This window comes from Malaclemys terrapin, chromosome 18 (assembly GCF_027887155.1).
Source record: "Malaclemys terrapin pileata isolate rMalTer1 chromosome 18, rMalTer1.hap1, whole genome shotgun sequence".
Taxonomy (NCBI): domain Eukaryota; kingdom Metazoa; phylum Chordata; order Testudines; family Emydidae; genus Malaclemys; species Malaclemys terrapin.
In genome coordinates, this window is record NC_071522.1 from 6,082,617 (window position 1) to 6,099,634 (window position 17,018).

At 47.8% G+C, this 17,018-nt stretch overlaps 1 protein-coding gene and 1 long non-coding RNA gene across 4 annotated transcripts in view; one reads left to right on the forward strand and one right to left on the reverse strand.

Annotated features, from left to right (window-relative positions):
• The window catches only part of TBX2 (T-box transcription factor 2), a 19,294-nt gene continuing 2,276 nt past the window's right edge, over positions 1 to 17,018 (reverse strand). The window contains exons 1-8 of one of the 2 annotated variants that reach the window (XM_054008358.1): positions 15,731 to 15,821; positions 14,614 to 15,561; positions 12,933 to 13,200; positions 9,231 to 9,377; positions 7,149 to 7,225; positions 6,718 to 6,887; positions 4,313 to 4,872; positions 1 to 1,811 (exon numbers count right to left, since the gene is read on the reverse strand). In XM_054008358.1, the coding sequence (XP_053864333.1) occupies positions 1,365 to 1,811; positions 4,313 to 4,872; positions 6,718 to 6,887; positions 7,149 to 7,225; positions 9,231 to 9,377; positions 12,933 to 13,200; positions 14,614 to 14,978 (2,034 nt within the window). In that variant the 5' untranslated portion in view covers positions 14,979 to 15,561; positions 15,731 to 15,821 and the 3' untranslated portion in view covers positions 1 to 1,364. Of the gene's footprint in view, positions 1,812 to 4,312; positions 4,873 to 6,717; positions 6,888 to 7,148; positions 7,226 to 9,230; positions 9,378 to 12,932; positions 13,201 to 14,613; positions 15,562 to 15,730; positions 15,822 to 17,018 lie in introns of those variants that run through there. The other variant, XM_054008359.1, reaches the window with a different exon arrangement.
• The window catches only part of LOC128825662 (uncharacterized), a 19,806-nt gene continuing 18,861 nt past the window's right edge, over positions 16,074 to 17,018 (forward strand). For both annotated transcript variants that reach the window (XR_008442702.1, XR_008442701.1), the window contains exon 1: positions 16,074 to 16,618. This is a non-coding gene — a long non-coding RNA (uncharacterized LOC128825662). The remainder of the gene's footprint in view (positions 16,619 to 17,018) is intronic.

The following is a 17,018-nucleotide window of genomic DNA, read 5'->3' on the forward strand; positions in this document are numbered from 1 at the left end:
AATATTTTTTATTGAAAGATGTGAGAGAATTCATCAAAAAATGAACAGATAGATACCCGAATAACCAGCACATTTCAAATCCTGTATATTTTTATTTTAAAACAAATATAGCGCACAGTCCATGTGATATTTAAATTTATTATATTTCTTTTTTTGTTCTGGAGTGAAAAATAAAAACCTGAGGTTTATTCCTGCATTTCCTGTACCCCGCACTGTAAAGATATTTTCATTGGATTTTTTTTCCTTGTAAGAGTTCCTTAAAGAATTGAACTCTGATTTTAATGACTGAAAGGTGTATACTGATGGCACATGATTGTCCTAGAGAACAGGCGGGATAAAAAACATTTTAAAACACAGTTAAAGAAACCAAGTTCTCCTTCAATCACAAAGAGCTAAATATTTTTTTCATTTACAATATATATGTTCATGTAAAATGAAAAAAAAATTAAATGCGATGAGTTAAACTCTAAATATTATGTACACACCAATGTACAACTGAATAAATTAATACCAATTTGCATATTCTGGGATCCTTATAGCTTATTTACACAAATTTTCATTTATTTCATAAATATTTTTTTCTGGTACACAGGTAGATTCCAAAACCACCATGTCACACTGCCTGTACCAGTTCTGCGTGTTGGTGGCCTTTGAAATCAGTGGTGGATGCAATAGAGCTGACGACAGTTTATTTCCATTTTCCCCCTGACAAATCAGGTTACACACATGTTCATAGTCACTAGGCTCACCCAGAGTTATTATTTTCCTCTTAAAATTGTCTGTTTTAGGTGAGGGCGGGGGGGTTGAAAGCATCTTCCTCCCTTCAGAAATCAGTCGCTACAGAAAACATCAGTCACCTTTCCCGCAGTCTCTTTAAGGGAATGACTGGTACATTCTTTCGCCATCCCGGAAATTGCATGTGTTCTGGGTAATCCATTGATCAAGAAAGTTACGCTGCAGATTGGAATCCTTCTGCTTTTCCAGATGTATTTGGAGTCCAAACCAGTGGGACTGAGGAGGGGAGGGAAGGATACTTGCCGTATTTTCTCCTGATTTGGGTTTAGGGAGGGGAGATCCTATCCATTATATTCTCCTGGGTCTGAGTGGAGAGTGGTGGGGAGGGAGGGAGGAATAGTCTCCCATAATTACCCCTGGCTACGGGATATTTTGCTTGCGGATCATTCACTTGGCCTCTGCTTTGTCTGGGTATCTGTATGGATCACACTTGTATCCCTGTCTTTAACTGCCTGTCCCCCTCCCCTTTTTTTCCCTTGTGTTTATTTTTAAATAAATATTTATACTGTGCTGTACAAAATCCCAGTGCTTCTCAGCCCTTCGGGCTGGCGTGTTGGCAGCACAGCCAGTCACTTGGGGGACTCCCTGCCGGGTGACACCTCCCTTTGGCTCTCCAAGCAACTGACCAGTCTCTGGATATTCTGCAGTTCATTGATGGAATCTTTCAGGGAGCTTTTGGGAGAGAGGGAGCCCCTCTGGCTGCTGGATTTGTGCAAAGGGAGGTCTGGGAGGGGGCTGGATTCCCTGCTGCTGCTGGGCTTGGAGCCTTCCGAGCCTGGGTTCAGGCTGGTGGGCAGACCGGTGGTCAGGAGGTTGGTGCTGGGTGGGATGGTGACGGGGATCTGGTACGGGCTGAAGCGCAGGCGAGGGCGGGTGCTGCTCAGGAAGGGGTTCCGGGACAGGGAGCTGGCCGCAGCCGCACTGGTCGCTGGCAGCGCTGAGGCGGCGGCGGCCGCAGCTGCCATGTAGGTGTACGGATAAGGGAAGAGTCCGCCAAAGGTGGGCATCGGAATTCCCTGCAAGAGAGACAAAGCAGGAGAGTTTTAAGAGCGCCTGGTGGTGGGAACTGGCCACATCGCAAGCTGAGGGGCAGGGGGAAGAATGCCAGGCAACCAGAAAATCCAGGTGAGCCACCCTGATATCTTTGAAATCAAGGGATTAGGAGAGAATCTACTGCCCAGGGAAGAGGCCAGGAGAGCAGACTCCAGGTGAAAGGGGTTGGCACCTGCGTCCGGTTCATTGGAAGGAAGCTGGGGACCAGGGATGGGGAACCAACCAATGCCCCAGAGAAAGGACGGCGGGCCTGGGACCAGGGCATTTCATCCCGGGGACCCAGGAGGAAGTCGAAGTAGCCAAGCTCCTGTGTATCACTTCAAACACAGAGCCCAAGAGACAGAGGCTTGTCTGTCAATTGTCTCTGCATTGGGTGAGCTTCTCTGTCCTCTGGGAGCACAAATGACCTTCCACCAGCAGCACAAAATCAAGTCAAACTCATTAACTAATGGAAATGGAATATTTTCTTCCAACGCGCTCACCCACCCAGCTCAGCACTGTCCATCCCTCTGGGGCAAGAGAGATGCCACAAATTTGTGCCTCCTCTCTACTAATAAATATATGCCACATATCAGATCCTGCACCCTTTTATTCCGAATTTCCCACTGAAACAATACACCCCGTATGCAGCAAAAGAGATTTAAACATCAGGGAACCGTGAAAGGAATCAACCTGCTGAAACAGTCCCGGGCACAGATGCAATGCCCTCTTAATTAGGCTGGGGCACTGCTCAAGGAATAGGTAGGGATGAAGGTAACCTGTTGAGTTCCGAAAGGGTTTTGTAAGAAATGGGGAGAGGATCAGACCTGATAAATAGAAATAAAGTTAACTAGCAGGTCTGCTGGGCAGCCTGAAACCGCTACCAGAGACACGCCTGTTGAAAGCTAGTGCAGTACACCACAATAAGGCTCTGCCTTGAACAGGTCTCCACTAGGACATAAAAAAGCAACATCTTCCCTCTCTGCTCCAGCCTGTCGCCCAGGTCTGTGCATCCTCACACAAGTTTAATCACATTAAGACACATAGTTAAGTAGGATCGATAAATTAGACGGCTTAAATGACATCTTGGTGTAGTTGGGTTGGGACACACACACACACACACACACCCATTCTGAAGATGGCACAACCCTAGTTTTGGCCAATGGAAATAGGCTGGATCTTTCTCCCATTGAAGTCAGTGGGCAGAATCGGGCCCTTTCCACCTACTAGACATGCTCCTTAGGGGCCCCTCTGATTTGGGGGGGACACAATGAGCCTTGAACGCAGCTACCCCCTCTAGCACTGATCCTTACAGGCTCCAGGAGCGCCAGCCTGCTGGGTTTGACTCAGGATTCGCCCTGGCGCTGAGCACCCGGTTCAAAGCTAGGGACAGGCACAGAAGTGGATAGGCGCGGCCATAATTCCCATGTATCTCCTGTTTGCATTAGCAACAAGCAAGCCGCTGGAAAGTAATAAGGACTGTACCCGGTCTGAAAGGTTCGCCCGGGTTCGCCTGGTAAAGCTCTGTAGGAATGGAAGGACAGTCCTGGCTTCTGCAAATTACACACACTCCCACTCAAGGAGAGACTGGAGCTAGACACGTTTTATTCTGTATCAATTCAATACCCCTGTAACTGGGGTTTTGAAAACGGGGTCAGGGCCGAGCATCTCCGCGGGCTGATTTGTTACCCTTCAGATCTGGCTGCCTCTAAACGAATTAAAGTGTTACAGGACCAAAGGGAGGAGGATATAAGCAATTATTGGCCGGAGACAAATGTCACGGATAGAAATAAAGGGACCCTCGGGTGGGGAGCCGAATAGCATTGCTTCTGCAGAAGAAATCAGGCGATAATGCCGCTATCAGGCACTCGGTCTCGCCTGTCTCCCGGATGGGTTAATTGATTTTGTTTTCAAAAGTCCCAGGCTGGCGAGGGAACCGCACCGAATTGCTCTCCGGATAGCCCGATCCGAAACGTGACCCAGCTTCAACCCGCCGCATTTCTCCGGCGGTGAAACAGCCGAGGGGTATTTGAAGCAAGCAACGTGGTATCCGATTCAATCAGCGAAGGGGACTGGGATAGTGACCGGTAACAACCCAGCCTCCCGCTGCCCGGGGAGCCAGGAGAGGGGGGAGGGGGGATGGGATGGCCTGGGGACACAATGAAAGAGCCATTGTTTTCCATTGCGAGTGATGCAGCCAGCCCAGAGGTGCTGGGCTCTGCCCTGGCACGAATTCAGCCGTGCGGGGACCCCGGGCCCCGGACCCCCCCAATTCTAAGCAGGAGATGGGGGGGTAAGAAGAGAAAGAAGGGGGTTAACTAGGGCAATGAAGGGGGGAATTAAAGCAGATGCGGGATAAGGGGGGTGAAATGGGGGGATACATTCGTGGGGAGGGAAAAGGGAAGGGAGTAAATCGGGGTCCAGATTGAGTATGGGGGGGGGGGACCGCGGCTTGTCCCAGCCCCTTCCGGCGAGCCCCGCTTACCTGAGAGGCCAGCATGTGCTGGGAGAGGTGGAAGGGGAAGGGGGTGGCGGTCCCGGCCGCCCCCTGAGTCGAAGCCAGGGCTCCGTTCTCCAGGCCCCCGCCGGCCACCGAGGCCAGCAAGTGTCCCATGCCCATGGCGGAGAAGGCCCCGGGGGCCATGGCGAACTGCCCCGGGTGCAGGAAGAGGGGCTGCCCGGCGCCCAGCGGGTTGAAGAACTGCTGCCCGTGCAGGCCGGAGAGCGCCAGGCTCTGCAGGTGACCGGCGCTCAGGTGCGGGGGACTGTCCGTCTGCACCATCAGGGGGGCGAAGGACTCTTTGCTCAGCCCGCCGCCCTCCGCCTCCTTCTTGGAGGCGTCCGGCTCTTTCCGCCGCCCCTCGGGCTTGTCCTTCTCCAGCCCCTTGGGCTTCTCCGGGCTGGGTCGCTCCCGGCTGCGCTCCTCCGGCAGCCGCGGGCTGCTGCGTGGGCTGGCCTCCTCCGGGCCGGGGCTGGGCCCGCGGGCCGGCCGCTCCTCGGGCAGCTTCTCCAGCTCCGGGTCGCTCTCCGGGCAGGATTTCTCCTCTGCAAGGAAAGGGGGGTGGGGGTGAAACGCTGGCCCATCCCGTGCCCCGGGGGGCTCGCACAGCTGGGGGGCAACGGGAATCACCCCCCGGCCTTCTGCTGCAATCAGCAGCCCCGGTGCAGGCTGTCAACCTCCTTCTCCCCCCTTGTATCACACACCCATAGCAACCTGCCTTCCCCAACTGGCCCTGTCTGCCTGGCTCTATTTAAACTCAGCAATCAACCGTTTTGGGGGGAAAAACTGGTTATTCATTGAAGAAATTCAATCTATTTTTCGGGGGGGGGAGGAGAGAATTAGACCTTTATAAACTGGTAATTGTGAGGCACAGGGGATTAGCACCGCTTTGCCAAACAGGAAGAACATATTTGCTAAGGGCACCAAAATATATGAGAGCATCCTATCAATTAGCTTCATCTTCACCCTGGTCTGCCTAGTTCATGACGTGCTCCGCGGGTTCAAACAAAGCAAAAGCCATCGAGAAAGGAAGGAGTATGTGCAGTATTGGAAAATAATCGATTCATTTATTGTATAGCTAGATTAAGTGTAAATGCACCTTATGGTCCGATTAGAAAGGCAGGGGGTTGTTCAGATTAAATCACCATGAAATAAGTATGTCATGATCTGTTCTGAAAAAGCACTGATCAAAATACACATCATTGTGCAGAGGGAAAATAGTGAATTGAACCATATTTCGCAACAGAATAGATCATGCATACAAGCATCTCTGTAGTCTGAGGTAGCAAAGATCCCATCTCGGCAGGTAACTTCACACATCCGGATTTAAGTAATATCGGACTAGTTGTGATTCAGAGAGCAAAAAGTTTGAGGCAGCTTAAGTTAAATTAGTTTGAGGTATATATTCATTGCAGGTTTAATGGATTTAGCTGAAAAGCTCTTAAAAGGGCCAGGTGTATCATAAGACTGGGTATTAGGTAAATAATATTTCTGCAATTTCATTAATTTTTGCAAGCCAAAGAGGCAGGCCTAAAATAGAGGAAAAGGATTTTTTTTTTAAAGCAGCAAATCCACTGACACTGTGTCAGTGCCAAACATGGTAGCTGAAAACTACAATGAGAGAGCTGCTGAGTTTTATTTCCGTTTACTAGATGTGAGCCTCCAAGTTCTCTCCTCTTAAAAAATAGGGATTGTTGTGGAGGGGAGTTTAGTTTAATTTACCTTTTGCAACCAGAGAAACGCTCCAGAAAGGAGTTCTGGAAGCCAGTAAGGCTTATGTAACATCATAATTACGTTTATGCAGCCTGTTGTTACACAAATTTACAACAGGAAAATGTTAGAAGCTGTAAATAAGGTTTGCATTCCCCCCTCCTCAGCTACATTTCTTCAGTGGTAACATTTGATCAGCCTCTCTACCTCCTTCTCCTTTGGGTTGTGCACATTTTTCTTCCCACTGGTCTGAACCCCGAATTTGCAATCAGTCGGAAGTGGGATAAAATTCACTCCAGCCTGTTTTTAATCTGTATTTAAAAGTGGCACCTATATCATTGCCGGATGAGGAGCCAAGACATACCTGAAATCCGACTCCTCAGGAAAGTTACTTAAATTACAATTTTTTAATCTATTCTTTTCTTCCTCATCTTCCCATTTGGATTTGACTTACAAATACCTCTCAGTTCTAGTGGGTGGAAAAAAGTAATTTTCCAGTTAACAACCTTGGGATCTGAGTTACACCTCTGTTAATTCGAAGCCATTCGTAGGAAGGCTTTAGGATGTAAATCAGATTCGAGTCTGACGATTTTTGTTCAGAGAAGGCAAGAGAGAAAAATCACCTCTTTCCTTTTTTAACAGACGTTCATGCTGAGTTCTGGAGTGAACTGTCTAATTACCTCTGCTGCTGCGGTTGAGTCTCAGGGGACTAGGGGCTGTACCCAATGGGGAGTGAAGTGTATCACGCACTGGGGCAGGATCACACGAGGAAGCATCGGATTCGCCCCCATCTCGGTCAGGTTTGCACTGCTCCTCATACATCCGCAGGGAGGGGAGAGTGAGCTGTTTCCTTCAAAAAGAACAAGCCATTACTAAACATTATCTCTGTGGTGCATCCCAATAGATACACTCATGGTTCCACCTTGTTAATGGGGACAGGGGAAGGTGGAATCGCTTTACAACACCCGTTGTAAATATTACTTTGGGCTAAACTAAAATCCCCACTGAAATCTCTCAAGTAACTTTTGGAGATCAAAAACAAAGGGAAGGAAGAAGGAAATATCCATGTTACCACGAGACTAAAACATTCTAGCTCGGATAACAATTTTACCTCTTTTCTCGCCTTCCATTCCCGGTATCTCTGAATCCTTTTGCAAATGGGTTATTATCGATTTTAAGCTGGGTGATCTGAAAACAACAACAACAATTAACTGCGTAAATTATCCTAGAGACAAGGTTTTATGCAGAAAGGGTTAAAATATTCTCTCTCTCTCTCTCTCTCTCTCTCTCTCACACACACACACACACACATTTTTGGACTGTGTGGAAATACATGTAAAATTGCCCTTTAAAACAGCAACGATGAGACAAATATTAGTCATTAAAAAGTGATGGGAAATAAAAATAAAGAGCAACCTTGTAGCTTGGTCGCTTGACCTGTGCTAACCTCCAAAGTTCAACGGTGCAGAATGTCAGTGTCCTATTTAGGTTCTGTTTCAAACGGTTTGAAACACACACAATCCCCGGTTTAACACACCGCATGCGTTATTAAAAATGATGCTGAGGTTTGGCCTGAATTATTAATAGAGTTTTAATGATAGGAAGTTATTTTTCACGGCCCCCTGGAGGGAAGATGGCGACTAAACATTGCTGTGTTGGTTAAAAGCTATTCTTATCTCTCCCAGAGACTAACTTATGGTGCTGGCGACATGAGGGCATTCAATAATTCATGCTTTTGAAATATGTCCCCTCGATGGTTGCTTTAAAAATGCATGTTTGATCTGCTCCACATTATTTCTGTAAAAACAAATTGCTTAACCCCCCTTTTACTTCCCAGCTTTTCCACCCAGCAGGTTTTATTTTGTGCCAATATAGACAGCGGGGAAGAGGCAGTGCATACCTAGCAAAGCAGGTATAATAGATCTGTCCCTTTCCAGCCCTAAACTGCCCCTCACTCCACTCATCCATCTCCCTTAAACTGCACTGATCAGAAATCCCGCCCCAAAGCAGGGGTTTAGTCTGAAGAGATGCCTGCAGGGTGTGTGTGTGTGTGTGTGTGTGTGTGTGTGTGTGTGTGTGTGTGTGTGTGTGTGTGTGTGTGTGTGTGTGTGTGTGTGTGTGTGTGTGTGTGTGTGTGTGTGTGTGTGTGTGTGTGTGGAGCAGCCCATCAGAAAGACCCAGGCTGGAACAAGTGCTGAGTTGCGTTGCGGTAGCTTGCGGCGATGCTAAGTGTTCTTTAATCGATTGTGACTCTTTGCCATAAACTTTACGAGGGAAACAAGCCCACCAGGACCCTCAGACAGACCTGTCAATTAACATCAGCAGCCAGGAGTGGAGGTGCCGGTCAGCTTTTGGGTGGGGGTGTGTGAAACCTCTTGGGGGGGGGGAGGCGCTAAAAACCGGTCAGGTCTGAAGAACAAAACCCAGCTAAAGCACCACGAGAATCCAAGATTTCCCGCCCATCTCCAAAGCTTTGCTTGCTGTTCTCCGGCACCCCCACCCCCCCAAGTGAAAGGCTAACCCTGGTTAATCTTGAAAGCTATTGAGTTAGCCTATCTTCTTGGTCATTTTACTGGGCTCCTCATCAAAAGCTGCCTTTAGAGGTAATTCCCTCCAAACGCTCCTCATGCTTCAGCATTTCTATCTCCTTAGTATCTGAAAGCTACTGAGCAAAAATGTCCGGCCCCCGTGCCAAAGAACCCAAAAGAAAAGAAAAGAAAAACCAGGCTCCCGGGAGGGGGAAAGTGGGGTACTGCCTCCTCATGTGGGGGCACCTGTCTGCAATCTCTCCCTTCGCTCCCACTCCCCCAAGCGCTGCCCCTCGACTTGTCTTAAGCCCAAGGCATGTTTCATCCGGCTGGCTCAGGCAGAATCAGAAAACACACACACACAATTAACTCTCTGCTTTGATTTTTATCTCCCCCGAGTTAGCAAACTCGATTTCCAAATAGTTGGACTCTTTAAAACTAACAACCGCGAGCGAAACAGGCTAATATTAGTAGGTGGCAGCAGAACAGGAGACTTATAAGGGCATCGGAGTCCTTGTCCAATTCCCATTGCTTGGATTCCTCCCCGGGGGACCGATCCTGATCCCATCCTGAAGTCAGGGATTTCAGGGGAAGCAGGATCGGATCCCTACATCTGCTCAAGAAGAAAAGGTTCATTTAAAAAAAAAAAACCCTCGTCCCCTTACCTTGTCGTTCTGATATGCGGTGACTGCTATGAAGTCTGTTTCAGGGAACACATACGTCCGGAAGGTGCTGTAGGGAAGCTTTAGGATGTCATTGGCTCGCACTATATGAAACCTGGGCTGGTACTTGTGCATGGAGTTCAATATGGTCTGTGGGTTAGGAAATGAGCGAATGACTGAAATCGAGCAAATACAAACCAATCTCCCCTGTAGAATTCCTAGACTCAGAGCCTGCTAAGCAGGATTCCCCCATTCATACCAAAAGGAGGGTTTTCCCCCCTCTTATAATAAGTCATTTTTTACAATCTGGCCTCTACTGATCAGGTCTCTTGGAAGAAAAAGGCTTGTTGAAATTTCTTTGTAAATGCTCTTTAAAAATGCAGGCTGATGACTATAATGATAAGGAGGGAAAATATCTCTCCCCAGATTGTTACAATCCTGAGAATGAAGGGAGAGCCCAGCTCCATTGCATATTTTCTAGCAATCTATATCTATATAAAATTATCACACACAGCGCAGAAGTGGGTTATCTCACCGCAGTTGACTGCCACAGAAAAATATGTTCCCAAGTAAACTACTGGAATAGTGAAAGGATTGTTTCACGCCACGATCCACGTGGATTTTATGTTTTAGATGAAGATATTACAGATGAACAAGCATTTGCTCCCTAATCAGGTGTCTGAAACTGTCGCCAGCAGTCAAAGCAATTCTGTATTCCTTATTTTTTTAATTTTAGAGCATTTGGAAATATTTCTAAACCAGAACCACAATTTGAAAGAAGAGTCAAATACACATTTTAATTAGCTTAAATTGCTCTGAAAAAGAACACAATTGTTGCGAATTCTAAATTCCTTCCCCCCCCCCTTTCAAATCACACAACTGAAGTATTTTCTTGCCTGTTCTCGATTTAATAATTCGGTAACCTGATGTGTTCAGGATTAAATGCAATATTACCGAAACAAAATTGTTGCTGGCTGGTGAATTCTTAATTATTGTAAAATACTATTGCCCAAGTGGCTAAATAATTGTCACTTCATTTTGCTGTAGAAGGCAATTAAAAAAAAACTATTTTAACCCCAAAATAGTCACCTGCTGGTGACCTGTCAGATCAATATTATATCGATGTAATCTAGGCGGGATTTATAAAGGAAATGGTGCAAAAATTCCCATTCAGGCTGTAAATCTGCATTCCTTTAAAAAAAATTCATCCCTTCCATGACCAGATGGTACAGACTAAACCCTGATCTTTCCGATTTAATACACGCCGGCCTTTTGAGAACAACACACACCACAAATATCGAATTGATGAAGAGGAACCGTTCAAAATGTTAGATCCCACTAGCTTTCCTTGAATAATAAAAAGCTATTTCTAATACTCTCTTGCTATTGATTTACACATTGCATTCTCGAAACAGCGCGATGTATTATCGAACGGGCCAGTTCTTTTCCTATCTAGACAAAGTAATCTCCTCACCTGAGAGATTTTTCATGCCTTCTATTGCCCATACTGCTGTTGGGTGCAGCCCCCACCCACCCTTGAGTGGGCGCTGACTGCCTGTGGCATGGATTGACTGACAAACCACCATCTCCAAATCCCAGTTAATTACCATATCAAAAACATAGGACGATGAACTTTCTCTTTATCGCCCCAAATGCTTGGCCAAAGGCTAAAGACAGCTTGTTTGTGAGCTCTGATTCCCTCCCTTCGCGCCCCCCTTCACCGGGCATTAATGGAAGAATAAACATCTCTCTCCCTAGTTCAGATCCGCTCTATGCTGTGGATATTTGCAAATTGCTAAGACACTTCGATTTTTTTGTTCACTAGGCGATCAATAAAAAAATAAATAGGGACGTTTGATAGACTTTACAAAAATCCTTCTCTGCAAGGAGACTTCTGCTTCCTGGAATAACAAAATAAGCTTTCCATACTCCCAGTGAAACTAAGACAGGTGGGTCACTTCAGCCATCTACCAGCTGAAATATACCAAGACCGGTTTTAACCAAGATCCCCGAGATATTGAATTTTGCAGCGGACACCCAGCCTTGCCCATATGCGGGCTGGCATCTCCTTCAGTTGCACCTGTAGAGAGCATGGCTTCTTAGTGTGCTCCCCACTCTACCCTGTTGCCCTCAGACACCTCTTACCTTTCATTTAAAGGGAGGAGATTCTGCAGCCAAAACCAAACCAAACAACAAACCTTATGAAATGACCCTCTATTTTCCTTTATTGCTCCACCAAAAAGTCAAGTGATCAAACTGGTCATTCAGGACTTGCCCATTCACACTGAAATCCTCTCAGAGATCACAGTCTCCCCCATCTCATTTCGGCAACTGTATTTAATCCCAAATCATTTTTACAGATGTAACCCGCACACACACACACACACTTTCTCATACACACCGTCCCAATCTTTCCCAGGTTCTGGTGACTGGTCTGCCAAGTAGATTGCCCTGTAGTCCTGCAGTTACAAATGTTAGAGCAATTATGCAATTACCTGAGTTTCTAATTATTACAGGGCAGGCAATCTCCTAGCAATTCCAGCTCACGTTTAAATCCAGGAGGGTTTACAGTGAGTGAGGACTGGCAGGATCAGGCCCAGTGAAGGAAACTGATCTGACATATTTTAAGGGAGGAAAATGAGTTATGCATTGGCAATCACCCGCGTGACTCAAACATGAAGCAAATGGTGTAAGGATTTAAACCCACAATGCCATGTTCTTAAGCGTTCTTCCTTCCAAACCTGATTAAAAAAAAAAAGTTTTCCACTTATTGTTATGGCGCAGAGCCTGTATCTCCCTGCTCCCCACTGTTTAATGGATTTTACTACATGGTTTTCAATAACTCACCCTGGAATTGAAATAGGGAATATGTCAGGGTCCTCTCCAAATTACAAAACCCATGACATCTAGAACGTGCAACCACTTCCATTTACCCTCCGCCCAACCCTAGACATTTGAGGCGGTTAAGTTAGCATGTGCCTACACCATGTGTCTGAAATTCGCAATTCATACTGACTCAAAGGCCCAAGTGAACATGTTGGGGGGGGGGGTGTACACACACACACACATAATCGACAAGGCGATTAATCTTAATTAAGAGTGATGGATCCCATGCATTTTAAGGCCCGCTATGTGTGTTATGAATTAAAATGTCGTGATAAGAGCTGGTGATTTACTATTTACAGATGATAAGCGCACATTCAAACTGCGCTGTCTGCTGGGGGGAAATATGTTGCCTATTTCTAACGGGGGCAGTTAAATTCATGGACAAGCACCCATGTTTTCCTCCGTTTTGGTAATAGGTGGGTTCTTCTGGGTCTATTTTTAGCGAGTACATAGGAACCTCGTAAACCACAGTACCTGACGACTACGTTCCCAGAATTTTGACGCTTGTTGGTTTTTTCAAACAAACCCCGGTGATCAGGAGATGTCTTTTGAAATGTGCCCACCAGAGCTATGTTTGTTTCCCTTTGCTCCTTGGTGAAGATAGCAGCTGTTCGGGTTTTTTTTTTAAACAATCCATGTATTAAGATGCCGTTTCTGTCTCCCCCATGCCTAGCTTTCCATCTGTCCTTCAGATGCACAAACACACAACACTTAACGGGCAGCTAGCGAGACATTGGTGGCAATGCAAAAAAACTTCCTTTACCATCACAGCCCGCACGACAAATGACCCCCACAATCGCTTGTCGAGGTGATACTTACAAATCCGTGCTTGTCCGAGATGTTGTTAGTGAGCTTGAGTTTGTGAAAGGCAACAGGTTTCGCCATCCACTGCTCCCCTGTAGCAGGGCTGTCCGGGTGGATGTACATACGCTTGGGCATCTCGGGATCCGCCTTCCCGGCTACCATCCAGCGAGAATTGTGGAATTTATACCGGCAATCATCCGCAGCCACTATATCCATTAATAAAATGTACTTGGCCTTCTTGTCCAGGCCGTTCACACGCACTTTAAACGGGGGGAACATTCTCCTAAGGGAATAAAAAACAATAGGAGAAAGAGAATAGTTTCGTATTAAAAATAATCCGAAGCACTATAGAGTTGGCTCGCTTTTGTTACAAAATATGAAAAGAAAAGAAGCAGGGGGGTGTCTGAGATCTATTCAACTGCAGACTGCGGGCACTGCGTACCCCCAGCCCTGTCTCTCTCTCTGGGCTTGCATCCATCGTGTGCCCACTGCTAAGTAAACTGGAAATGTGCATTAGAGCCATGTTGTTACATTGTAAAGTCTAGACCCTGGGCCTCCGCTTTCAAAACGAAGTGAATTTTTAAAAATCAGCTCACACCGAACTAGCAATTCGGAACAGGTCTGTGGTCTCAGAACTACTATGCAAATCAAACCTTCTTGTAGAGATTAAATCCTGGTTCAGGTCCGAATTCTACGTCCTGGGCTCTTTTGCGTTTTGCCATGTTTTTAAAAAGTGCACACAGTGGGTTTGTCTCCCCCCCCCCTTTAATCTAACCAGCCGCTTCTTTACATTTCGCTTCATTCGCATGACAGAAAACGAGCAAAAAGGTCGAAATCTCAGCGTGGATTTCTCAGGACATTGAGACTAGAGATAAAATTTCATTCCTGATACATGTTAAAGCAATTTCCTTCCCCTAAAAAAAACCCAACCCAAATATTTTCACGGAGCAAGTTTCTAATCATTTGCGAAAACAATACCAACGCTGAATTTATAAATATCCTACATGTAAAAGAAAAGAGAGCTAATGCAAAGAAAAAGATTAAAGCCAGAGATACCTGGAGTGGGTGGGTGGGGAGATGGGCTATTGCAAACCTATTTTTTTAATGATTATTTTTCAAAAGGGCTGTTAATATTTAAATACAGGTATATGGAGGGGAAAAAGCCAACTCTCAATATTGGCCAGTCATGCAGTGACGAAAGTGCAGGAGTTCTACATATACCAAATCGTTTCCATTTTACGAAATTAAACAAGTACAAACTACACCAATTTAATCTGAGGTCAAGGTGTTAATTACTGCATACATATTTAATTTGGAATCTGGCTTCTTTCTTTTAAAAAATGAAAGTGGGGGAGAAAATCCACAAAGCCCAAACCATCCACTAGCCCTCTATTTCTTATTTGTATTTCATTCACTGAATCAGATTTTCCCATCAGCAGCTTCCTCCCACCCTCGGGAAAAAAAAAAAAACATTGGTAAATAAATCAAAATAAAAAAAGAAAGAAAAATCCCCAATCCGGTTTGCGGGCCCCTGAATCAGTGAAACCGACTCTTCCTGAATGTGCATTCTTTTAAAAATTATCTAAGTCACAGGTGGAAGGAGGGGGTGGAAGAATGGTGGGGGGTGTATCACTTTTAGTGGCCCTTGTGCAGCTACCAAGCGGGGTGTGTGTGTGGGGGGGGGGAGTGTTCATACCTTCCTGACTTGGTGATCACCATCTCTGTCCCCAACTTGTGAAACTGGTCCCAAAGCTCTTTGGCTTCCAGAGTCACTTTGGGGTCGTCCTCGACCTCCTCCTCCGGTTCCAGGCTCTTGAGAGACCGCAGATGGGCTGCCTGGTGATGGTGCCCCAGGGCCGAGACGTGCAGACCAGCTTCTGCGGCTCCAGCCAAAGTAGGATCCGGGATGGGTTTAGCCAGCGCCGCCGGAGGCAGAGCTAGAGCCGGGAAAAAAGACGGCTGGGCGGCCGCTAGGAAAGCGGACATGGGGAAATCGGCTGGTCTGGGAGCGTGGAACGGGTGATAAGCCATTGCAGTCCCTGGGAAGGCTGGATCTCTCATCGGTGCATCCACAAAGCCAGGAGAAAAGAGGGGACCCCTGGCCCTGGTTTTGGCCCGGCGAGCTCCTTCCAAGTCTCTGGAGGAGGAAAAGGCAGAGCTGGGTCAGAACAGCTCCCGGCGGCGGACACTCCCCGGTGGCAGTTGGAGATAGTGGTAGCTCCTGATATTTTTTTTGTTGTTGTTGTCGTTGCAGCGAGGCGAGCGGGCGCTGGGCGCAGTAAAGTCCTTCGCCGGACTAAAATAGAAACAAAAGCCGAACCGCGGCGGTGCCCAGGAACCACGCGGGGCTTTCAAAGGGCTCCCCACCGCAGCGAGTCTGGGGGGAGCGGCCACCACGGCGCCCCCGGAGAGTCAGGAAGGCGTGCGATCCGGATCCGCCTCTGGCCAGGCTGCGCCGGGCGAAAGGACCCGGAGTGGAATGGTTAGATCTTGTCCTGATCTCTGTAAAACTGTGACTATCTCACATGTCCTTCCTGCGCTGATCCCCTCGCTAATGAGCCAAGCCCCCTTGATTGCTGATTTTACGCGTTTCAGACCAATTGTGGATCTCCATAGGCGTGGTTTTGACAGCTCCGGCCAAGATCTGGGGTAAGGGGGGAGGGAAGGGAAGGGAAAGGAGGGAGGGAGGAAAGGAAGAAAAAAAAGAAGGTGTCGGAAGCACCGGCAGTAAGAAAACATGTCAACAGAATAAAATATTAACCAATGACAGAGAAAAGTGCTCGAAATCCCACCCCCAGCTCCTTTCCGCATACCGGGTCAGCGCTGAATTTGCTGCCGGCGGGGAGCGCTTCGCAGGCGGGGAACTGCTGACAGAGGCACCGGGGCAGCCCGGAGAGTCGTGTGGAAACCTCAGGAGAGACAAGAGCTAGCCCACATCAGAAGTGCAAAGCAGAGCGCGCGCGCGCACACACACACACACACACTCACGCACACACACCAGCTTCGCCTGGGCGGGAGTAGGGCAGGAGTTGCACAGATGAACAAGTCCTAGATGTGGCGCGGGGGGGATATTACGTGTAAATGCGCCGTAGGCATCTACAAGCGGGAGTGTGCCCGTGTGTTTTTTGTGTGCACCGAGAGGGCGGTGTGCGCATACCTCTGTGCTAAGATAGTGTGGGTGCATATACGCCTGTGTGTGCTCGCAAGTTGTGTGTACAATGAGAGAGAAATCTGAAAGCCCCCAATACAATGCTGTGATCAAGTTGTATTGATTTAACGTGCCTTGCAAAGGGCGCGCTGGCTCTGTACTCTAAAGTGGCTTTTGACTAGCAGTTCAAAGCCCGGACTCTTCTTTGCAACCCCCTAATTTTATAAGAAGTAGAGGGGAGAAGGGGGAGGGGGAAGATAAACTGTATGACTCCAGCCCTACGCCAGATACTGGACACTGAATCTAGGTGGGGCCCACCACCGCGCGCGGTGCCTGCCAATCGATGCAACTGCGAAACGCTCCTGGACCGTAGCAGACCGCGAAGGGCGTCAGAGCAGGCAACGGCGAGGCACGGGGAGGCTTGAACTATTTGGGGGCGGCCGCGCGGCACATCGCCGTTTTAAATCCCTGGCCGAGGTCACTGGCGGCGCGGTTGGCCAGGCAGCGTTCAGCGGGGGATGGAGCTCCAGAATCACACGCCAAGCGCCCCGGGGTGAGTGCTGGCCAGCCTGGACCGCGGCACCGGGGGGGTTGTTTTGCAACTCGCTGGGTTTTCTGGGGAAGTGACACTGGGGGGAAGGCGCTGCTTTGTGCCTGGGGGTGCGGCTGACGAGGATCAAACTTTGAAGGGGACCCAGGCAGTTCTGGGGGAGTCAGTCAGGCGGAGGGAGGGGGGGGGTTGCGATCTCAAGGCCCCGTCTGCTGTTTCTCCTAGCGATGTGGGTGGGGGGGATGGCAAAGCCGCCAGCAGGAGAGGTTGGGTTGATAACAGAGGAAATTTAGGGTGCTGCAGAGAGACAGCGATAGTCCCTTAAAAAAATTCCCGCATCCTGCTGACGGCTGAGTTTTACACAGGATTTGAACTAATCTCTTGACAAGTTATTCATCAGCTT